At 37.1% G+C, this 25,166-nt stretch overlaps 1 protein-coding gene and 1 pseudogene across 2 annotated transcripts in view; both read left to right on the forward strand.

Moving 5' to 3' along the window:
* The window catches only part of KIAA2026 (KIAA2026 ortholog), a 110,626-nt gene that overhangs the window by 25,022 nt on the left and 60,438 nt on the right, over positions 1-25,166 (forward strand). For both annotated transcript variants that reach the window (XM_027549321.1, XM_027549322.1), the window contains exon 2: positions 10,040-10,240. In XM_027549321.1, the coding sequence (XP_027405122.1) occupies positions 10,040-10,240 (201 nt within the window). The remainder of the gene's footprint in view (positions 1-10,039; positions 10,241-25,166) is intronic.
* On the forward strand, positions 19,006-20,240 carry LOC113897056 (annotated as a pseudogene).

The following is a 25,166-nucleotide window of genomic DNA, read 5'->3' on the forward strand; positions in this document are numbered from 1 at the left end:
TAAGCTCAGCAAGGAGGAATTTTGCCTGTAAGTGTTGATGCCAGCACCTAACTCAGTATCTGTGAGAACTTAGTATTGAAAAAAGAAATAAATAAATGAGTCTGATCAAGCATTGAGGTTGAAGTTGAGCTTTATTTTTTATCTCACATCCACTTATTTGTCACAGCATTATTTTTTTCCATTGCTTTGATATACCATTTTGTAATATTAATATATTTAAATATTTGGATCTACTTTTGAACTCTTTTCACTGTACTGTTGGTATGTTTTAACTCTTCATCTTTTGGCATTAAAATTCTTTATTACTGTGACTTTTAAAATCCATTTTAATATCTAATCAGATGAGTCCTCTGTCAAATGATTTTTTCTTAGTTCTCCAGAAATGAAATTTTTATATTCTTAATTTTACATAAGGTACTTTTTATATTTTTTTATAGTATTGTGGAATCAGCATTTGAACCACTCATTTTTTAGTCACTTGGCAGAAGAAATAAGTGAGAGATGGAGAGATTAGCTAAGATGACAGAATAGAAAGACCCCAAGCTCACCTCATCTCACAAGCACACCAAAATCATAACTATTTGCAGAATAGCCATCAATGAAAAAGACTGGAACCACAGTGAGATGGAGTTGAATGATTATTGTCAAAGATAGAGAAGTCTACAAGGAGGGAGAGATTTGGCTTGGGTTTTGAAGAAACAAGCTTACCAGATGTTGAGGGGAAGAAAGAACAGAGAAACTGGTGCAGAGGTGCAATACCAAGCAGCATATATGAATGGAAAAATCCAAGAGAGCAGTTAAGTACCTGTAAGACAAAGACCATTGTCTTCTGAATCCCCAGCTCCCAAAGCACAGCCTGGGACCCAGTAGTGTTCAATAAATGTTTATGGAGTAAATGAGAGACAGTACAGCTACAGAGTCCTGTAGCACATGCTAAACCTTGCAAAACCCAGAGGGCAGGGTAAAACAACTGAAGATTTTTTAAATCAGAAGAAAAATAAAATTCAGAAATGAAAGATTTAAATATTTGTCTTTAGTTATGTGACCCAGTGGAGGTGTTAGCTAACCCTCTGGTAATCGTTCTGCAAAATATATGTGTATCAAATCAATATATTATACACCTTAAACTTACAGAGTGGTTTATGTCAGTTATATCTCCATAAAGGAGGGGAAATAAAATGCTCATTTTTGCATTAAAAGTATATGAGAGAACAATAGGAATTACTAGTTTGTGGGGAGTAAGAATGATATTCTTCTCATTCTTGAAATGAACAATAGAGAAGTTGGTAGCATTACTTATTTTCTATAAACACCATGATATCCACTTTCTACATCTTCCTAATTTAAGTCTTCAGCTCTTGTCAGGGTCCTACATCTCTTTTTTATGATCTGTTATTTCAGGTAGGTAGAGGCAAGACTCATCCTAGCTTTCCCAGCTTTCTTCTTTGTGTCTTTGTCTCATCTGAAAGTATTCTGAATGTACAGTATCCCACTTTAAATCCTCATCAATACTTGGCAGATATTTAGAGGAGTTAGCCAAGAATAGGAAGCCAAAGTATCTGTCTGCCCACTTTGCAGACTTGTCACAGATTTAGTGTTTTCTAGGGAAAATGACATAACCAGTCTCTGAAAGATAGTGACCTAGGGAGCCCTCTGTTCTACCTGTACTAAGAACTCCTGACCGCTTCTGTGTGATAAGGAGTAGCTGTAAAGTTAGTAAAATGTTCAACAGGGCAGCCTTAACTTACGGAAAATGCATATCAGAGCTATCAAGGTTGGTAAGGCACTTCCCAGTATTTTTCATATGTAAATAAAAACTTGACATTTACCTTTGTGCCTTCCTAAAATTAGAAAGGCAAAATCAAGAAACGGAAATTTATTCTAAGCAAAATGATTGGTTTTCAGTAGTGGTCTTTGGGGGAGGGGTGTTATTGTCAATTTTTTTGATGCCCGCTTCAGGTATGAGCAAAAATTCTCAGATATTTTTTAACTTACAAAGTTATTTCTAATTATTCCCTTATTGAAGTTGCCCTCTTGAATTTTACTGATGAATGTCTTCTTGCTTAATCCTTGGCTTTTACTTAGTACTTTCTCCATCTATCTGGAGGATTAAGTAGTTTAGATCACTTGATATTAAAATTTTTCTCTTTGTTGGTTATTGTGCTATTTCTTGTCTTAAGAATAGCTTATCTTTTGAATCTGCCTCTTCTTTTGCTATGTTTTTCTTTATAATTATGGATGATCCCTAATGTTACGCTTCTAGATCATGTCTCCCTATATTTGTTCCTTTGTGGAGAGATTGTTTTTTATGACTTTATTGCTAAGACTTCCACATCTATATCTTCGGCCTTTCCTTTTGTTTTAGTTTCCCTATTTCTGTCCATAAAACTTTCACAGCTGGTTGTGTAACTGTTATGTGAAAATGTTAAAAACTAAATGTGTTTCTAACCAGGTCTTCCCAGATTTCCTGTTTTTCTTTTCAACTCTCACTTTTTTTCCCCCCGTGGTGTCACCATTGTTTCAACCTGATTATATGCAAACTGTCAGCATGTCCTTGCTGAATCCCTGTTGCTCAGTAAATATTTTGAATGAGTGAATTTGAATACTATGAATGAATATTTTTCTTGTTAATTAGTATTGCTTCTCCACTCTTGCCTATCTATCTAAAACTATTCTTTCTGCAAAGTGCAGGTTAAAGTCGACAGAAGAGTGTTGGATGGTATAGAGAAGTTGAGTGAATAACAAATGAAAAATTATCATTTGAATTACATAAGTAGGAGGTCATTTGGGAAGAGGAATTTCAGTGGAGTAGGTGTAGGCAAATGATAGTTTGAAATGTGAAAAGTGAAATGGACCAAGAGTTTAGATGTGGTACTTCTTGAGGGGAATGGTTTGTATTTAATAAAAACTTGGACATGTTTATATGCTAAAGGCAACTAGCATGGACAGGCTGAAAATGCAGGAAATAATTAACGAAATACAAATTCTGAAAACCTGCTGCTGGATTAGTTTTTCGTAAGCACTTTTTTCACTGCAACTTAAAATTCAGATAAATTTTGTTTGGATTCAGATAATTTTTATTTTTTGAGAAACAGAAAGTTAATGGAACTCTTTCTTTAAAACTACCATTTTCTCTGTGGAATAAGTAGTAAGCAAAGTCAGCTACTATGTGATAATGGATAGTGAGGTGAAGCTTTTGAATAATGGTGACATTTGAAGTTGCTGTAATGGAGAACCAAAGAGGGAGTTGACTTCCTTCAAAGAAGTCATCTTAGGTGAGTCCAGTTTAGGTTACAGTTAGACAGTAGACTACAAAGTGGTGATTTTTTTTTTTTTTTTCCTACCATCCTTAGAAGGAGAAGGAAATGGCAACCCACTCCAGTTTGCTTGCCTGGAGAATCCCAGGGACAGAGGAGCCTAGTGGGCTGCCGTCTATGGGGTTACACAGAGTTGGACACCACTGAAGCGACTTAGCAGCAGCAGCAGCAGCAGTCCTTAGTAGTGAAGGTATAGGAGTGAAGGACCTTTCAGCTGAGATGCAAGAGAGAGATAGGGTGCCTGAGACAGAAAGATACATTGGTCAAGGGAGATGAGATAAAAGAAGAGGTGAGTCATGGGACTTCCCTGGCAGTCCAGTAGTTAAGACTCTGCACTTCCACTGCAAGGGGTACAGGTTCTATCACTGGGGAGCTACGATCTCGCATGCTGCAGTGTGTGGCCAAAACAAAAACATGAAAAAGAGAGGTTTAGTCATATATGATGGATCAGTGGATCCCAACTAGTTATCTACATGAGGCTGAACTGTATTAGAGTAAATAGAGCAAATAAAGAACTCAAACAAGGAACTGGAAGGTTGGATAAAGAGGAGTTAAAAATGCACAGGGAATAAGAGTAACAACTGAGAATAGAAGAACAACGGAGAATAGAAAGTAAAGAAGATCAATTAGGAAACAGATTTAACAGTCTGTGAGAAATGTGTGTGTGTGTGGATGAAGATTTCTTTGTTCTGAAAACTGGGGTATCAGATATATACCTGCAATGAGAGAAGTGGTCTCCAAATTTTTATGGTCTGGGTCCTCAAGCAGAAAAAGTTTCCAAGTTTCCAATATGTATCCCAATTGTATGCATATTTATTTATAAATTATATATGGATTCGACTGTACAGTTGTGCTGTATATATTGTAAAACATTATATATAACACATTAAACTAGATAATTGAAATAAGAGATTAAGCATATTTTATTTTTTAAAAAAATAACAATATGAAGTTATTTTGGGTAGGATGTTTTGATATTTCATTAGTTTTAAAAAATCTTGTTGTAATCCTTGACTCTAGAACTATTTGAAAGGTTTGTTTTAAGAGTATTGGATGGTATAGAGAAGTTGAGTGAATAAGAAATGAAAAATTATCATTTGAATTACATAAGTAGGAGGTCATTTGGGAAGAGGAATTTCAGTGGAGTAGGTGTAGGCAAATGATCGTTCGAAATGTGAAAAGTGAAATGGGGTTCTTTTGGTACTTGATTTCAGACTGTTGTAGTTTGGAGTGGGTAGCCTATCCCTTCTCCAGGGGATCTTCTAGACCCAGGAATCGAACCAGGGTCTCCCACATTACAGGTAGATTCTTTACCAACTGAGCTATCAAGGAAGCTCATTTCAGAGTTCATAAAGATACACAAATACAGATGGAAAAAGTGCATGACAGGCTGGGCTAACTGCATAATGATGCTTATCTATCAGACAGGCAAAAGGTTTTGTTCAAATCCACCAAAAAAAGTTCTGCCTTCCCTAATATCGGTCAGTTGCTCTTGAAAACCAGTACTAAACTGATGTGCTGGATAGTCTTCATTCAGTTCAGTTCAGTTCAGTTGCTCAGTCGTGTCCGACTCTTTGCAACCCCATGAACTGGAGCACACCAGGCCTCCCTGTCCATCACCAACTCGAGGAGTTTACCCAAACCCATGTCCATTGAGTCGGTGATGCCATCCAACCATCTCATCCTCTGTCGTCCCCTTCTCCTCCTGCCCTCAATCTTTCCCAGCATCAGGGTCTTTTCAAATGAGTCAGCTCTTCGCACCAGGTGGCCAAAGTATTGGAGTTTCAGCTTCAACGTCAGCCCTACCAATGAACACCCAGGACTGATCTCCTTGCAGTCCAAGGGACTCTCAAGAGTCTTTTCCAACACCACAATTCAAAAGCATCAATTCTTCGGCACTCAGCTTTCTTTATAGTCCAACTCTCACATCCATACATGACCACTGGAAAAACCATAGCCTTGACTAGACGGACCTTCGTTGGGAAAGTAATGTCTCTGCTTTTTAATATACCGTCTAGATTGGTCATAACTTTCCTTCCAAGGAGTAAGCTTCTTTTAATTTCCTGGCTGCAATCACCATCTGCAGTGATTTTGGAGCCCAGAAAAATAAAGTCTGACACTGTTTCCACTGTTGCCCCATCTATTTGCCATGAAGTGATGGGACCAGATGCCATGATCTTCGTTTTCTGAATGTTGAGCTTTAAGCCAACTTTTTCACTCTCCTCTTTTCACTTTCTTCTTTAGTTCTTCTTCACTGTCTGCCATAAGGGTGGTGTTATCTGCATATCTGAGGTTATTGATATTTCTCCCAGCAATCTTGATTCCAGTTTGTGCTTCATCCAGCCCAGTGTTTCTCATAATGTACTCTGCATATAAGTTAAATAAGTAGAGTGACAGTATACAGCCTTGACGTACTCCTTTTCCTATTTGGAACCAGTCTGTTGTTCCATGTCCAGTTCTAACTGTTGCTTCCTGACCTGCATACATTAGCCCCCTTCAAATCTAGTCTCTACCCTTGTTCACTATGCTTTGTGTCCTGGGAGGCTGATCTCTAAGGACTCCTTCAATTTGTCTGCCTTGTTCTCTGGTTTCTGATTGGATTCAGTGAATTGGAGGCACTGACAGAGAGACAGAAATATTTATCTAACAGCTTCTTTTTTGCTGTGTTGCAGGTTGTCAGTAGCTGTACATCATCATGTGTAGCTCTCTCCTACAATGGCAGCTTCTTGGTTCCAGTAACTACTCTCTCCCCTCCCTATTGAGTCTAGAGTGATAAAATGCTCTATGGCTGGTCCACGAGTGCTTCTCCATCCCTTCCTAGTTTCCCTGAAGCTTAGTTGCACATTTGTAAATAGATTCTTCATTAAACATCACCTCCTTTTGAGTATTCTCTCTTCCTTGTCAGGACCCTGAGGGCTGTATTACATTTAAAATTTTTTAAGTAAATGGGTTTAAAAGAAGTTGAAACTCTTCATTGAGAATATTTTTAAGCAGATTAGATGATTCTGTTTCCAACTTTTAAGTATACAGATAAAAATTTTATAGGTGTCACTTTTACATTGTTTTAGTAACATAAAGTCGTGTAGTAGTGGAAACCTTTCCAAATATCTGTATTTAGTAGAGGGTCAGTGTTAGTCCATATGTTAACATTAAGTAAAACTTAATGTCAGCCCGTTTCCATCTTAATATTTATTTTAGTAATTTTAAACAAAATTGCACCTCTGAATTCTGATATTTGGGATGTATCAACACCACAGAAAAGACCTTTCACGCTTTGTGAGTGGGCAAAAAAGGATAACTATAAAAGTCAATGAATCAACTATAATTGTTGCTTAGCTTTTATTTACAGTTAGCAGTCTGTTATTTTCAAACTACTGCCAGACTGATTTCATAGAATAATTTTCCTAGTAGGAAGGAAAAAGCTTCAATTTTAGAAAAGGGGAGTTATTTTTTGTGTAACTTGAATGTTGATTAATTATCTGACAGTTCTTATTTGTAAGACTTATTTGTGAGACTTATTTTCATCTTATTTTATTGCCTTTTATTCTCTGATGAATGAAAATGAAAACTACTAGTTAGTAAGAGATGTTTGATCAAGATTCTTTTACTGTGAACAACAGAATAGATGACTGGAATTTTTCAACTCTATGTGTGTAAATTTAAAATAAAATATAGTTCGGCTTGTATCCTTTCAAATGCCATGTATAAATAGTATTTGAGGCTCTGAAGGTAATGGCCATTAACAAAACAAAGTCCTTATCCTCCTGGAGCTTTCATTCTGGTAAGAAGATGAATAATTACCAAGTAAATAGATAATTATATCATGTAGTATATGATGAGTAGCATGAAGAAAAAAAAACTGGAGTAAGGGAATAGAGAATGACAGGGAATCTGTTGCTGGTTGTGGTGGTCAAGAAAGCCCTCTAAGATATGGTAACATTTTAATAGAGATTTGAATGAAGTGATAATGCCTAGCCATACAAATATCTAAGGGGAAAGTGCCTTACAGGAGAGAGATCCAGTGCAAAGCAAATGTTGGTGTGACTGAGAATCATAAGGAGACATTTGTGACCAGAACACAAAAAGCTAAAGGCAGAGTCATAGAAGATAGTGTCTGCAGAGGTAAATGAGAACCATATCATACTAGCTCTCGTAGGTCATCGAAACTTAGTGTTGTATTTTAAGTATAACTGGAAGGCTTTAGAGGAGACAGAGCAGGGCATTGACTTAATCTAATTACCTTTTTAAAAGGATTACTTGGTTTGTTGCCTAAAGGATAGACTGTAGAGAAATCTGAGTAGAAGCCAGGAGATTGTCACAAAGAGACTGCAATAATCTATGTAAGAGTTTGAACACGTACACAAACACATACTACTAGATGCCATATGTATGTTTACATATGCATATACTTGTATATAATTCCTTTGGGTTAAAAAAATATGTTTTGTCCAAAAACTGCTTTTTTATATTCAGCAATGTAGTAAGGACATCTTTTATAGTGAGTACATACAGATTTACCTATTGCTGTTAATAGATGATGATATTGTGTGGTGTGATGTGCGTGCTCAGTCATTTCCGACTTTTTGTGACCCCATGGACTGTAGTCTACCAGGCTCCTCTGTCCATGAAATTTTCCAGGCAAGAATACTGGAGTGGGTTGCCATTTCCTTCTCCAGTGTGATGTACGTGACTTTATTTGATCTCTTACTGGAAGATGTTTGTTTCCACATTGTTCTTTTTGAATAACAAACAATATTTTGTGTGTGTATTATTGCTCACAGTAGTGGATATATGTCTGTAGGCCAAATTCCTAGAAGCATGATTGGTCAAAGGATATGTGCACATTAAATCTTAATAATTATTACCGAAGTGACGTCCGAGAAGGCTGTGACAGTTTTACATACCCACTCACGTTGGATAAGAATTTTTTCCTTAGACCCTTTTATCTTTACGTATTGATACAAGACAAACAGTTTTCTTTGTATTTGAATTATGAATGATAAATATAAAAGCTTATAAATTCTTATTTCTGATGAGTATAAAGGATATTAATTTCTCTTTGTTCTGAGAAAATAATGTTTAAAAAGTAATTTGAAACTTCATTGTCTCTACTTAAATGACTGAAGTTAAAGGGTAAAATTTAGTTTCTGACTTGTTTACATGACAGTTTAAGCATATGACTTAATGTTTCTCTTAACTCTTCTCCCCCATGCTCCATGCCCTGTGACTTCTGACGTGTCTTCATGTTTTAGTGTAATATTGTCCATGAATGTCCTTTTCCATTAGTATTGATAAGGAGATAAATAAAATTATAGAACTAGTCAGTCTATCAGTGTGAACACTCTACTAAAATGAACCCGGATATACCCATTCAGTATCTGTTATTACCAGTTTATTTTCCTTGGGCCCACATTCCTTACTCCCAGCCCAATTAACTATTATACAGATGTATGCTATTGAGCTTAAAAGATCACAGCCTGAAATAGTATGGATAGATTAGCTCAAGTTCTTTAGCAACACTGGAAAACCAATTTAAAAGTTTATGCCCTGCCAAAAGCTGAATTAATTAAAATGTTATCTCCTGATAGTAAACAAAACATGTAACGGTGCCACAGTAGACCTTTGCAGACATGCTATTCAAGGGCCCTAAATGGCCTGAGAGTAAGACAAAAGTTATTCTAACTTAGAGTAATAAACCACTGTGAATATAGTTCAAGATGTACAGGAGTTTATTTCATGACATAAAATCTTGTTTTGGTGATCCTTTAGCTTATTTTGTATTAAAGAAAGCTGTGCCTGTAGGATAGTAGGGAAATACAACTACAGAGTCAACTTCTATTCTAATTGATATACATTCCTTTCCAGCATAATGAATGCTTGGTTTTAAGATTGATTTGATTTTACCATTGTAGAAACAACCTGTACAAAGCTTTCAGAGGCTCTGGCATGTTTTGCAAAGGTACAACAGCAGTTATTTTCCCTAATGCTTTTCACAATTAACTCATAAATTCAGAAGTCAGTTTTTGGTCTAGGCTTAAAAATTCATAAGATTAATGTTTCTTTAGTGTAAATAGTTTTTATTCAATTATGGGTAATTAATCAAACTGCTGAGAAACTTTTTCATCATTATCTTTAAGCATTAGGTTAGTATTGTATTACTAAATATAGGGTAAGGGAGATATTTATGGTGATGTTGAAGAAGAACTCTAGATTAAGTTCTTTATATAGTTTAGTCAGAAAGTTTCTAAATTTACAATTATATATCATAATGCTTACCACTTAATATTTATATATTATAATGCTTCATTTGTTTATAATTACTTCAACATGTTTATGTATCATAAATTTTCTCTCCCAAAACGTTTTTATTATATACTTTCCCATACCAATGATAAGTAGTATGAAATCTATAAAGAGATGTAAACGTGTGCTACATTTAATTTTACAAATTTTTTTCATTAAAGAGATCTTTAATTCTTAATTTAGTGCTTCAGTTTTATATTTTTTAATGTAGGGAAGACACTATCACTTAGACTGATTTTATGACATGAGTAAGGAAAATTAGAAATTATGTAGCAAGGATAAAAATCTGAAACATAGCTAAGCACGGTTTAACTAAGTTTTATGTAGTTAGCAAAAAGGATTCTTCTTAAGATGCTGGTTGAGGGGGTTTATTGCTTACCCAGAAGATTTGACCTGTGAATGACTTATTCTTCTCCAAGGCACTTGAGAGAAAAGACAACGATAGCAGTTACATCTAGAGGCTATTATGGATTGGAGGATGAGAAGGGAACTGCATGTACTTCAACAAGGCGTCGGTCAACACCACGAAGTTTGGCAGGCTTGACAAGTGGAGTTTTTGAATCTGTAATGGTTCAAGTTTTGAGACAGGAAGAACAGCTGAGAGCAAAAGAAGAAAAAAGGTAAATGTTAAAAAAAAACACACACAAAAACAGTTAAGTTTCATGTTGTTTAAATTTTTAAGAACTACATTTCAGAGAGTAGCTGTGTAACTTTTGTGTGCCCATATCAAATTTCTGGGCCCATTTTAGTAGTGTTTCCAAAATGCATTCTCACCTAAATATGAGTTAATACTGAAATATCAAAATGGAATTTGTTTCAAAGTACAATTTTAAACCCAATTATTTAAAAACTATACAAAAATAATTTTTATGAAAGATTTCAGGTTGTTTTCTATACTTCTGGAAGTAGTCTCAATTGAATTATAAATTTTAAATGAGAAGAATTTTGAATAGATTTGTAGAACTTTAGAAGCACAGACCTTTAACATTTAAAATTAGGAGAACCTCTGGAGATAATGTAGTTCAAAATGACATATAAGTTCACTTATGCCAGTTCCTTCACTGGTATTAATTTCCTGGATAACTATGCTTACTCTGGACTCATCAGGAAAGAATGTTGTGCTCAATTAGTATTAACTTTTAGGGTCAGGGAGTACAGAGATTGATGACCTATCTATAAGGTTTTTTTAAATAGCAAGAGAGTAGGGCCCAGAGAGGTAAGTGATTACTCAGAAAAGACTGATAATTTTTATATTAAATCATATCTCAAACTATATTAGCAATTGCTGATATAATAGAGAACTACTAATGCTAGTCAAAGTCAATTTATAATATATTGTTACTCCTCTTGTAATAATTTAGCTTGCTTTGTAGGATTAAAATACAACCTGAGGCTTTCTGTACCACCATACTTTTTAATAATAGTGGTTAGTTGAGAACCCACAGTGTCCTCAAAAAAAAAATAAATAAATAAAATAAATAAAACCCACTTCTTTTCCTTGTATAGAGCCTCATAAAACTACTCCTGCTATAGAAAAGGGGGTTGTATGGAAGGGGCTAAAGATTAATCTGACAGTAGTATGTAATAGATTAATGTAGAGAGAAATTGAAGAAAAGGAAGGCTTATAGGAAGAAGGCTGTAGGAGTCTAGTGCTCCACTACTGATGACCAGAAATAGGAAGAAGGTTAAATTGTTCTTGAAACAATCAGCAGGACTTAGTACCGTCCTTGATATAGGAGGAACATAGGAAGAGACAAAGAGGAGTCTGGAGATAGTTGTAATAGTAGCAATAAGAAAATAAAAAAGAATAGTTAACGTTTATTGTGCAGGGCTATTTGCCAGGTTCAGACTGAATTGACTTAGCAGCAGCAGCAGCTCTAAGTACCTCATATGTATTCAGTATTTGTCCTGAGGCAGATAGACGAGTAACTTGCCCAAAGTCAGGCAGTTTTTGAATGGTGAATTTAAGATTTGAACCAGAGCATTGTGGTTATAGTTTGTACTCCTGAGAAGTATGCTGTACCCGTGACCTAAAAATGATGGAACCATCAAAGAAAATAAAAGAACTTGAGTCAGTGGTGTGGAGACAGATCTGTGAACTGTAGTCTTTAATAAGTTGTTTGAAGTGATGAGGGAAACATTTAAGCAAGTAAGTAGGAATGGCTAGTAAGAATCTGGAAATATGAGAATCCTTTTCTTTTCTCCAGTTTTATATATGTATGTGTGTGTCCTGTGCGTAACATCAAATAAACATGGGTGAATTAAGACATGGGGGGAAAACCCTCCTTTAAATGTGTAGTAACTATGATAATTTAATATGAATTAAGCTTGCTCTTTGGGTAAAGCATTAACCTTTTCTTTTTTAACTAGGGATATTTTAAGCATGGAACAAAGAATAAAATCAAAGGCCTTGGTACCCCCTACTCAGCAGTTTTTAAAACTGTTCTAAGTTTTGTTATTTATTATTCATAAGTTCGGAGAAGGCAATGGCACCCCACTCCAGTACTCTTGCCTGGAAAATCCCATGGACGGAGGAGCCTGTTAGGCTGCAATCCATGGGGTTGCTAAGAGTCAGACATGACTGAGCGACTTCACTTTCACTTTTCACTTTCATGCATTGGAGAAGGAAATGGCAGCCCACTCCAGTGTTCTTGCCTGGGGAATCCCAGGGACGGGGGAGCCTGGTGGGCTGCCGTCTCTGGGGTCGCACAGAGTCGGACACGACTGAAGTGACTTAGCATTCATAAGTTACTTTTGCATCTTTGCTAAAAATCAGATGAACATATATTTGTGAGTTTTTCTGGACTTTCTGTTCTTTACCATCTATAAGTCCATCTTTAAGTTATGTTGACTTGATGACTGTGGCTTTATAATAAGCTTTGAAATTTGGTAGTGTGAATATTCCAACTTTGTGTTTTGTTTTTTTTTTCCCCCTAAAATTTTTAGGCTATACTGGGATCTTCGCATTTCTGTGTAATTTTAGAATCATACTGGAAATCCTACCAAACAAAAAACACCTGAGGGAATTTTGATTGAGATTGCATGGAAGTTTTGCTAATCTTTTTTAATGTAGTGTCTAATCCAGGGAACTTTTTTATTTCAGAGTTTGTATTTTTTCAGCTCCAGAAGTTACATTTGTTTTTTTAATATCTTCATTTCTTATTATGTTCCTTTTAATGTCCTTTTCTGCTAGCTCCATCATCTTTGTCTTTGCTAAGCCAATTGACCAATTTTCTCCTTGTTGTAAGTAACATTTTTCTGCTTCTTGACATGTCCAGTAATTTTTTATTAGAAATTGTATGTTGTGAATGTTACCTTGCTGAGTATTTAGATTTGTATTTACCTTCTTAAAAGAGGACTGAGCTTTGTTCTTCCAGGGAGTTAAGTTCCTTGTGGATCAGTTTGATAATCCTTTCAACTCCAGGTTTTAAGCTCTTATAAGATGGGTCTAGAATAACCTTCATTCCACTTCAGCCCTGCTGCTGCTGCTGCTACTGCTGCTGAGTCGATTCAGTCGTGTCCGACTCTGTGCTACCCCATAGGTGGCAGCCCACCAGACTCCCCCATCCCTGGGATTCTCCAGGCAAAAACACTGGAGTGGGTTGCCATTTCCTTCTGCAATGCATGAAAGTGAAAAGTGAAAGTGAAGTCACTCAGTCACGTCTGACTCTTAACGACCACATGGACTGCAGCCTACCAGGCTCCTCCGTCCATGGGATTTTCCAGGCAAGAGTACTGGAGTGGGGTGCCATTGCCTTCTCCGAAGTTACATTGAAAGAAAGTGAAAGTAAAGTCGCTCAGTCGTGTCTGACTCTCTGCGACCCCATGGACTGTAGCCTATCACGCTTCTCTGTGCGTGGGATTTTCCAGGCAAGAGTGCTGGAGTGGATTGCCATTTCCTACTAAGATGTAATGAGCTTTCCTAGTGGCTCAGCAGTAAAGAATCCTCGTTCTGTTAAGGAGACCCTGGAGACAAAGGTTTGGTTCCTGAGTCTGAAGGATCCCATGGAGGAGGAAATGGCAATCCATTCCAGTATTATTTCTGTAAAAATCCCATGAACAGAGGAGCCTGGAAGGCTACAGTCCATAGGGTCGCAAAGAGTTCGACACGACTGAGCGACTAAGCACATGCTAAGACCTGACCTCTCTGGAGTCTCCACCAAATGCCCCCAAGTGATGACTGAGAACTCCACACTTCCTCTGGTCTCCCTATTGTGTCTATGAACTTGATCTTACAATTTTCTAGTCATTCTTGTCCTACTTTGTACCCTTGTATAGATTTCTGAAGCTCTTTTCTGCATAGCTTCCTTGTTTTTAGAATTATCTCACAATTTCTAGGTGCCTTACTCCCCTAATGCTGATTTTCATCTCAACTCAACTCCACTGGACCGTTTGGGTTTCTGCTGTCTCTGCTCATGGTCTGGAAATTAATTGCTTTTAGTTAAGAGGTCAGTCAATTGTAGGGATCACCTCATTTATTTCATTTCTTGGGGATGACAGTCTTGTACTATTTGATATTCAATGTCTAAAAACATTTGTTTTGTGCATTTTATTCAATTTGTAATTGTTTACAGAGTGAGGGTAAGATTGATTCAGTTACTGCATCATGACCAGGAAAAGGAGGTCATTTCTGAGCATTTTTTATGTATATATTAATAGATAATATATAGCATTGTTTTGTATGTCTTTAACCTTTATAGAGAATCTCTATACAGTCAACAAAAACAAGACCAGGAGCCGACTGTGGCTCAGATCATGAACTCCTTATTGCCAAATTCAGACTTAAATTGAAGAAAGTAGGGAAAACCATTAGGCCATTCAGGTATGACCTAAATCAAATCCCTTATACAGTGGAAGTGAGAGATAGATTTAAGGGCCTAGATCTGATAGATAGAGTGCCTGATGAACTATGGAATGAGGTTCGTGACATTGTACAGGAGACAGGGATCAAGACCATCCCCATGGAAAAGAAATGCAAAAAAGCAAAATGGCTGTCTGAGGAGGCCTTACAAATAGTTGTGAAAAGAAGAGAAGCAAAAAGCAAAGGAGAAAAGGAAAGTTATAAACATCTGAATACAGAGTTCCAAAGAATAGCAAGAAGAGATAAGAAAACCTTCCTCAGAGATCAGTGTAAAGAAATAGAGGAAACAACAGATGGGAAAGACTAGAGATCTCTTCAAGAAAATTAGAGATACCAAGGGAACATTTCATGCAAAGATGGGCTCGATAAAGGACAGAAATGGTATGGACCTAACAGAAGCAGAAGATATTAAGAAGAGGTGGTAAGAATACACAGAACTGTACAAAAAAGATCTTCACGGCCCAGATAATCATGATGGTGTGATCACTGACCTAGAGCCAGACATCCTGGAATGTGAAGTCAAGTGGGCCTTAGAAAGCATCACTATGAACAAAGCTAGTGGAGGTGTTGGAATTCTAGTTGAGCTATTCCAAATCCTGAAAGATGATGCTGTGAAAGTGCTGCACTCAATATGCCAGCAAATCTGGAAAACTCAGCAGTGGTCACAGGACTGGAAAAGGTCAGTTTTCATTCCAATCCCAAAGAAAGGCAATGCCAAAGAATGCTCAAACTACCGCACAATTGCACTCATCTCATATGCTAGTAAAGTAATGCTCAAAATTCTCCAAGCCAGGCTTCAGCAATATATGAACCGTGAACTTCCAGATGTTCAAGCTGGTTTTATAAAAGGCAGAGGAACCAGAGATCAAATTGCCAACATCCGCTGGATCATGGAAAAAGCAAGAGAGTTCCAGAAAAACATCTATTTCTGCTTTATTGACTATGCCAAAGCCTTTGACTGTGTGGATCACAATAAACTGGAAAATTCTGAAAGAGATGGGAATACCAGACCACCTGACCTGCCTGCTGAGAAATCTGTACGCAACCTGCAACAGTTAGAACTGGACGTGGAACAACAGACTGGTTCCAAATAGGAAAAGGAGTACGTCAAGGCTGTATATTGTCACCCTGTTTATTTAACTTATATGCAGAGTACATCATGAGAAACACTGGGCTGGAAGAAGCGCAAGCTGGAATCAAGATTGCCAGGAGAACTATCAATAACCTCAGATATGCAGATGACACCACCCTTATGGCAGAAAGTGAAGAGGAACTAAAAAGCCTCTTGAAAGTGAAAGAGGACAGGGAAAAGTTGGCTTAAAGCTCAACATTCAGAAAACGAAGATCATGGCATCTGGTCCCATCACTTCATGGGAAATAGATGGGGAAACAATGGAAACGGTGTCAGACTTTATTTTTGGGGGCTCCAAAATCACTGCAGATGGTGACTGCAGCCATGAAATTAAAGGACGCTTACTCCTTGGAAGGAAAGTTATGACCAACCTAGATAGCATATTCAAAAGCAGAGACATTACTTTGCCAACAAAGGTCCGTCTAGTCAAGGCTATGGTTTTTCCTGTGGTCGTGTATGGATGTGAGAGTTGGACTGTGAAGAAAGCTGAGCGCCGAAGAATTGATGCTTTTGAAGTGTGGTGTTGGAGAAGGCTCTTAAGAGTCCCTTGGACTGCAAGGAGATCCAACCAGTCCATTCTGAAGGAGCTCAGCCCTGGGATTTCTTTGGAAGGAATGATGCTAAAGCTGAAACTCCAGTACTTTGGCCACCTCATGCAAAGAGCTGACTCATTGGAAAAGACTCTGATGCTGGGAGGGATTAGGGGCAGGAGGAGAAGGGGACGACAGAGGATGAGATGGCTGGATGGCATCACTGACTCAATGGACGTGAGTCTGGGTGAACTCTGGGAGTTGGTGATCGACAAGGAGGCCTGGCGTGCAGTGATTCATGGGGTCGCAAAGAGTTGGACACGACTGAGCGACTGAACTGACTGAACCTTTATATAAATGGCAGTCTTCTGTTTTCAGTCAACGTTATGTGTCTTGAGATTTAGCTGTCTTGAATTATTTCATTGTATTTTATTTCCAGTGCTTGTGTATAATATTCCATTATTTGACTGTATTACAGTTTAGTCATTTACCTGATAAGATACACATTTTGAATTAGTTCTAGAGTTGCATTATTATAGAATGCTACAGTACACATTCATGTACTTGTCTTATTTAAGGATGAGGATATGGATAGATAGATCTGTGGGTGTGTATCCATTCTACTTTATTTTTAATTTTATTTTTCTTCTTTATGTTTGACTCACTCAACCTGTTTTCCTAACTCTCCCCATTCTCCTCTGGCATCCACCAATCTGTTCTCTCTCTTTTTTCTTTTTTTTTTTTCAGACTCTACATACAAGAGAGATCATACAGTTTTATCATTCACTGTCTGACTTTTTTTTCACTTAGCGTAATGTCCTCAAAATCCATCCATGCTGTCAGAAGTGGTAATATTTCCTTCAGTTTTGCTAGCTATATAGTATTCCATTGTGTATGAATACCACAATTTCTTTATCCATTCATCCATTGATGGATATTTAGGTTGTTTTTATATCTCGTTTGTTGTGTATAATGCTGCAGTAAATATGGGGATGCATATATCTTTTCAAGTTAATGTTTTCATTTTCTTCAGATAAATGCTCAGAGGTAGAATTGCTGGATTATATTGTAGTTTTATTTTTAATTTTAGGGGGAACTTCCATACTGTTTTTCATAGTGGTTGCACCAGTTTATATTACCATCAACAGTGCTCAAAGGTTCCCTTGTATCCACATCCTAACCAATGATTTGTTATTTTCTGTGTTTTTGATAATGGTCATTCTGACAGGTATGAGATGATATCTCATTGTGGTTTTCATTTGCATTTCCCTGATGATTAATGATGTTGATCATTTTCTCATGTATCTGTAGACCCTCTGTGTCTTTGGAAAAATGTACATTCAGATCTGTCCATTTTTTAATCAAATTGTTTTCTACTATTGGATTGTATAAATTTTTTAATATATTTTGGATTTTAACCTCTTACCAGATACATGATTTGCAGATATTTTCTCCCATTAATAGCTTGCCTTTTCATTTTGTTGATGGCTTCCTTTGCTGTAGAGAGCTTTTTATAGTATGATGTAGTCAAACTTAGTTACTTTTTTCTTTTCTTGCTTTTGCTTTTGTTGTCAGATCCAAAAATCTTTACCAAGACCTACGTCAAGGAGCTTACTGACTCTTTTTCTTCCAGGAGTTCTGTAGTATAAGATCTTACATTCAAGTCTTTAATCCATTTGGATTCATTTTTGTGTATGTTGTAATATAGTGGTCAAATTTCATCCTTTTACATGTAGCTGTCCAGTTTCCCCAACACCATTTATTGAAAGGATTGTGATTTCCATACTGTATATTCTGTCTCCTTTGTCGTAAAGTAGTTGATATATATATACATGGGTTTATTTCTGGGCTGTCTGTTCTTATCCATTGATCTGTGAGTCTGTCTTTATGCCAGTAACTAACTTTCTTGATTACTATAGCTTTGTAACATCACTTGAAGTCAGGGAGCATGATGCGTCCAGCTTTGTTTGGTCTTTCACCTTCTAGGTACTTCATTCTTTTTCATTCAATTCTATATTCATTCTGCCTTTAATCTTATGGTCATGGCAAGTTGTTTAGTGCTTTAAAGAGTGTTGCTACACTAATAACTACAGTAATATGTTCTTAAAGTTGTTGTAAGGAAGTTATATTGATAAAGTAGTTACCATCATATTAGTTTTATATAAAGTAATTAATTATGACAATAAAGTATCTTATGTATATTTAAAGAATAAATTTAATATACCTATTTTCCTTCCCAAGAACACATGAATATTTAAACTTTTTAACTCTAGACACTCCCCCTCAGTCTTAAGTGCCATCATTGTTCAATATTGTAGTTCTTTCTGATTCTTAACTGCCCAACTGTTGCCACAGCTCTAGTTTTTAATCTAAGATTTTCTCCTTTCTCATGTTATACTTTCTTCATAAGTGATTTCATTCATTCCCATACCACCTATATATAGAAGACTTATAGATAGATGTCTCTCACCCAAACTTCTCTTTTGAAGCCTAATTGCATACTTAATATATTCTCTGGATATAATATCTATCAGTGACGATATCAGTGTATCTCATCTTCAGGAAATAGGTGGCACATTCAAAATGGGATAATTCAAAGAGGGTTTATTTCCAAAGAAGTTGGAATATAGCTGAACATTAAGACGTGAAGCTGAGATACATTCGTTAGGTTACTCCTTTCTGCCCATCAGATCAGATCAGATCAGATCAGTCGCTCAGTCGTGTCCGACTCTTTGCGAGCCCATGAATCGCAGCACCCCAGGCCTCCCTGTCCATCACCAACTCCCGGAGTTAACTCAGACTCATGTCCATGGAGTCAGTGATGCCATCCAGCCATCTCATCCTCTGTTGTCCCCTTCTCCTTTTGCCCCCAATCCCTCCCAGCATCAGAGTCTTTTCCAATGAGTCAACTCTTCGCATGAGGTTTCTGCCCATGGATGCTGTCAATAAGCGTCTTAGAAGGCTCCCCACTCCACTGCTGTCATGTCTAAGTCAGAGTCTCCCAAAGAGCCCAAACAGCTGTGGCAGCTCTTCATCAGAGCACTGAGCTTTGAAACAACCAATGAGAGTCTGAGAAGCCATTCTGAGTAATGGAAAACGCTCACAGACTGTGGTAATGACGGATCCAGACACCAAGCACTCCAGAGGCTTCAGGTTTGTCACCTATGCCTATGAAGGAGGTGGATGCAGCCATGAGTGTGAGGTCACACAGGGTGGTTGGAAGAATTGTGGAAGCAAAGAGGGCCATTTCAAGAGAAGATTCTCAAATACCCGGTGCCCTCTTAACTGTAAAAAAAGTTTTTATTGATGACCTTAATGACACTGAAGAACATCACCTGAGAGATTATTTTGAACAGTATGGGAAATTTGAAGTGATTGAAATCATGACTGACTGAAGCAGTGGCAAGAAGAGAGGCTTTGCTTTTGTAACCTTTGATGACCATAACTCCATAGACAAGATTGTCATTCAGAAATACCACACTGTGAATGGCCACACTGTGAAGTAAGAAAAGCTCTAAGTAAGAGGTAGCTAGTGCTTCGTCCACCAAAGAGGTTGAAGTAGTTCTGGAAACTTCGGTGGTGGTTGTGAAGGTGGTTTTGGTGGGAACAACTTTGGTCGTGGAAGAAGCTTTAGTGGTTGAAGTGGCTTTGGTGGCAGCCGTGGTGGTGGATATCGTGGCTGTGAGGATGGCTATAATGGATTTGGTAATGATGGAAGCGGTTTTGGAGATGGTGGAAGCTACAATGATTTTGGCAGTTGCGGCAATCAGTCTTCAAATTTTGGGCCCACAAAAGGTGGAAACTTTGGAGGCAGAAGTTCTGTCCCCTATGGCAGTAGAGGCCAGTACTTCACCAAACCATGAAACCAAGGTCACTTTGGTGGTTCCAGTAGTAGCAGTAGCTATGGCAGTGGTGGAATGTTTTAATTTCTGGCAGGAAACAAAACTTAGCAGGAGAGGAGAGCCAAAAAAGTGACAGGGAAACTACAGCTTACAACAGATCTGTGAACTCAGCCAAGCACAGTGGTGTCGGGAGCCGCGTTAGGCATTACTGACAAAATGGAGGCACGGTCCCAGCCCCCTCTCCTCATTCCGCAGGCACGGACCTGGGATGAAGGAGTTAGCTCTTGTGATTCTGACTTGTTTCTTCCTTTCTTCCGTTGAGTTGGCTGGAAAGAATGTTTTAAGGTGTTTATTGTTCTTGAGAGAAGCCTGAGAAAGCACAAAGCCTTCTACAGTTGTGCCCAGAAAATAATCTATAAAGTAACCATTGACATTTGTTCAAGGATTTTTGCAAAGAATGTCTCAGGACTTGCACATAGGCCACAGTTTGAGGCCATGGGAAAGATTGTTATCTGAGACCTGTTTGTGAGGGAAATGTTTATGGCAAAAGAAGTTTGCTGAGTTTAGGGTTTAGGAATAATTAAGAATAGTTAGAAACCTTTTTAAGGGATAGTGAGCTTAGGATACTAGGGGCAAGGATTTAGAAAGATAAGAAATAAACCGAGGAATGTGGTATTCAGCCCAGGGATAAGCATGAGTTACAATGTAATCACAAGTGAACATGATTGTGAGAGAATTGCTGAAGCAGGAACCCTGTTTGAAGGGCAACTGAGACAATAATCTGGGTGAGGGGGAACTGAAAATGTCAAACCTCTGACCTAATGCTTTTGAAAAAGTATAAAAGAGAACCTGATGCTTGAAATAAACATGTAGTCCCGTACCTCAAGTCAGAGGCTACATCATTTCCCACTGACACTGCTCATCCCTTCAGGGCCTAGCTACTACAAAGAAGACATGTTTTAGACAATGCAGCTTGAGGACTGTACTTGTGATTAATTGTAAAACAGGTAATTTTAATTTCTGTTCTGTGGAAAGTGTAAAGCATTCCAACAAAGTGTTTTAATGTAGTTTGTTGTTGTTGTTGTTTTGCACCCATGCTGTTGATTGCTAAATGTAATAGTCTGATCATGACTCTGAATAAATGTCTTAAAAAAAAAAAAAAAAGACATAAGGCTGTTAGTAAACAAGGGGGATTAGTTACTGGTACCCCAGAGAGGAGTATAAAGAAGAGACTACTGAGATGATACCTTCTGTTGAAGGACACAGCTCCCCCAACAAAACTTTTAAGTCCATTTATAAAAGTTTTATTCCACTTACATGAACTTAATATACACGTTCTTAACAGTTATGCTTATGTTGTTCATGAAAATTTAACAGGACATTAAACAGAGCTAGTCATCATCTCAAGTTATTTCCCTGTTATTGTTTGTATAGCACATGCGGATTAGGCAAATACCAAAAACTTCACAAAGAGGAGGCCAAGGGAATAAATACTCTACCCTACTTTCCTATCTTGCCAGGACTGTCTTGACTAAACCTAAGGAAAGCTAGCGGATGAGGTTGCCTACTGATACAGATAAAACTATACAGTAGAGAGTAGATCTGGAGGCAAACAAAAGATATTTGCCATAGATCTCTTCAAAATGATTACACCAAAAATTAATTATGAAAGCCTAGTGCTTACTCCTAGAACTTGATCTCACTGTAGTGCTCCCTATCTTTGTGAATGGCACCACCATCTGTTAGATTATTTAAATTAGAAATCTGAGATTCATATTTAAGTTAGAAATCTGAGATTCATACAGGACATCTTCCTTTCCCTTATACACAAATCAAAATTCAGTCCCAAATATTGATGTTTTATTTCCTAAATCTCTCTTTAATCTGCTTCCCTCTATCTTCTCTGTCTCCATCCGGTTCCTTAATCTCTCACTTAGACAACTATAATCTTCTCTTAATTAGTGAAACTGTGTCCATGCTTACCCTCATTCTATTCTGTTTTTCACATTAAAGGTAGGATTTTGTTGTTCAGTAGGTAAGTTGTATTCAACTCTTTGCGACCCGATAGACTGCAGCATGCCTGGCTTCCCTGTCCTTTACTGTCTCCAGAATTTGCTCAGATTCATGTCTAAAAAGTAGAATGAACTTTTCCCAATGCAGATTTGATCACGCCTTCTTTCCTGTTCCCATTACTTTTTACCTCCTCAAAACAAAGCAGGTACACACAAGAACTTTAATGGCTTAATATAGTTTATAAGACTCTGCTTTCAGCTTTTGGCCTCATCTTGTCTCTCTAACCCCATTGTACACCCTTTATCCCACATTCTTGCTATCCTTGCCACTCCAGCTTCCCTTTTCTCTCTTCTGTGCCAAGAGATTGTTAACTTTATGTGCATCCAAATTTAGAGTTTACATAAAAACTTGTGAAATCTATCAAGAATAGTTAGACCTTTTATTTTAACCTTTGTTTTCTAACATAAGCATGATTTTCTTTTATAGTTGAAAATGCAGTAAGTATTAAAATTCATAAAGTGCCACCTAACTAGTGGGATAAGCAGAGTCTTTTGTTTTTGTTATTTTTTTAACGTCTTTTGGACCTTTCCCAAGATTTTTTGGTGGGAAAAAAAGGAAGGAAAATATGATATATCTTCAGAAGGAAAATATGACATTTCATCAGCAACATATAATGTGATACATAGGAGTGCTAAGCAAAGCCTGCCTCCCTGTGTATAATTTTTCTGCCGGCTATCATGATTTTATCAATCTGTCAATTCTGTCAATCTAATTATCCTGTCGAGAGTTAGTCAGAGACTAGCTGAGAATATGGCTACTGAAAAATTTGGTCTGAAAGGGACTTTGGAAACATCATAAAGAAGGGTCAGATTGGAAGACAGGGAAGGTTGCAGAGATCATATGGCTACTGTAGTTGTGCTTAAAACCTGGGTGTAGCTTTCTCTTTTTTATTGTTTTTTGATTAAAACTTCTGGTATAAGAAGTGGGAAAATAATGTTCTCCTCCTGTTCATTAGCTTTAGACAACTTTTTATTCGATATATTGGAAATTCAAGTTGGCAGCAAGCTGAATAATTCTATTTCATATTATGGTAATATGGCGATACTTGAGTTAACTGACAGGTATCTAATAATTTTTAGGTGATCATCTGGGCAGACACAGACCTAAAAGTAAACTATTTTAAAAAATCTTTTAAGTCCAACAGTTAGGTCTCTGATTTGTGATCTATTTCAGTTAAAAGAAGGGAGTCCTTACTCTGTATTTTATTTTTATACAGTAGGTAGTTTCCCTTGCTTGTACAGTATAGGCTATAAATACCATGGTTTCTTATTCAGATTACAAAAATCCCGACATTCCTATACTATTATCTTTATTTACCTAGATGCATTGGAAACCAATACAAAGGGGATGGCAGATGATATGTATTTAACAGAGAGAAATAAACATTGAGTAAGGGTTGGTGATGGACAGGAAAGGCTGGTGTGCTGCGGTCCATGGGGTAGCAAAGAGTCGGACATGACTGAGCAACTGAACTGAACTGAGGGGTTGGTAGTCTGGCCTTCTCCAGGTAAATGCTAATAGGGTAGCAGCCAGTCTTGGAGCTGATTAATGTAGGGAGGCACTGTTAAGATTTAGAAGACAGGAGCACTATAAGTCAAAGAGGAAAATGGAATGAAAGGGCTGATTAATGTGTAGTTGCTGGAATAGTCTTTAAGATACTCATGAACACTGCATTTTGTTAATAATGATGACATTGAATCATTAAGGAAAGGTTAAACTATATTTTGTGTTCCTTGTTTATTAAGCCGGAATGTATGTAATACATTTTAGATAACTGTTTTTAAAAAATAAAATTGTTAAAATTGAAAGCTAGCTTTCCTCAAGTAAATTTCAGTTAATCCAAAATATGACAGTATTAGGTATCAGTTTTAATCAAATAATAGCCATGTTAAAAATATTGTACCACTGCACCATTCTTTTCTTTGCAAAATGATTTGGATTTCCAAAAGTAGTGTGCATGTAAGTTGTATAAACTTATTGGTATTTTATTGATCTGGAAATTGCTAAAGTTAAAAGTAAAAATGTTTTTTACATTTCTGTGATTTAGAAATTATGACTTACATTTGATTTATTTTCAAATTCTTAATAACCTAAAGTAACAATGACTTAATGAAGTAGACATTTGTCATTTGTGACCACCCACATTTTTGAATAGTTGCCCTACATTTTGGTAATTTCCCATGTTACAAGCCCTAACTTCACAAAGCAGTTCAGCTCAGCTCAGTTCAGTCGCTCGGTTGTGTCCAACTCTGCGACCCTATGGACTATAGCACACCAGGCTTCCCTGTCTGTCACTAACTCCCAGAGCTTGCTTAAACTCATGTCCATCGAGTTGGTGATGTCATCCGGCCATCTCATCCTCTGTCATCCCCTTCTCCTCCTGCCTTCCTGACTTTGCAAAGCAGTTGCCAGGAAATCTGTATTCTCATACCCACTCACAACTAAGGTAAGGAGGTCCATGACCAGTCATACTCTTCTCACTTGAAATTGCTTGGGACCAACATGAGGTGGCAGTCTTAGGCAAGAAGTTTATCTTTTGACAAAGGTGGTGGTGGGAGCTTCTAGTTGTTCTAGGTTCCTAGTATGAGAAGTACCAAATAATAGTGGCAGTCTAATTTTTCCTGGAGAAGTTGTCAAAGTGCAGTTGCAGTTCATATCTGTTAAGTTTGGTTCGTAACAACAAACCCTTAACAGAGCTTAATTCCTTTTCTACTTAGCTGGAAGAGATTTTGTTTATAGTTAAGTAAAAAGCTTGACTAAACAATATCAATGATTGCTTTTCCTAAAATATAATATTTTATATTGAAAATGTAAATGAATGTCTTGCTTTCCTTTTTCATTCAACTAGCTTAAACATTGTGTTATAATGGTTTTTCAGTTAATGGATTATTTTGCATTACAGCTTCTGTATATGTTTCTTACTAGATTGTAAAGTGTGCGGCCCATACTTTCACCTCTCTGTATTCTTATACATGATAGGCATTAGATAAAATTTATAAAACTATTAAAGTTAGGATACTTTAAAACATATAATAACTTCTTTGTAAAGCTATTTACTCATGAATGATGTTCCTGCCAAGTTATTTATGACCAAAATAACCTAAGGCA

The sequence above is a fragment of the Bos indicus x Bos taurus genome, chromosome 8 (assembly GCF_003369695.1).
Source record: "Bos indicus x Bos taurus breed Angus x Brahman F1 hybrid chromosome 8, Bos_hybrid_MaternalHap_v2.0, whole genome shotgun sequence".
Classification (NCBI taxonomy): Eukaryota; Metazoa; Chordata; class Mammalia; order Artiodactyla; family Bovidae; genus Bos; species Bos indicus x Bos taurus.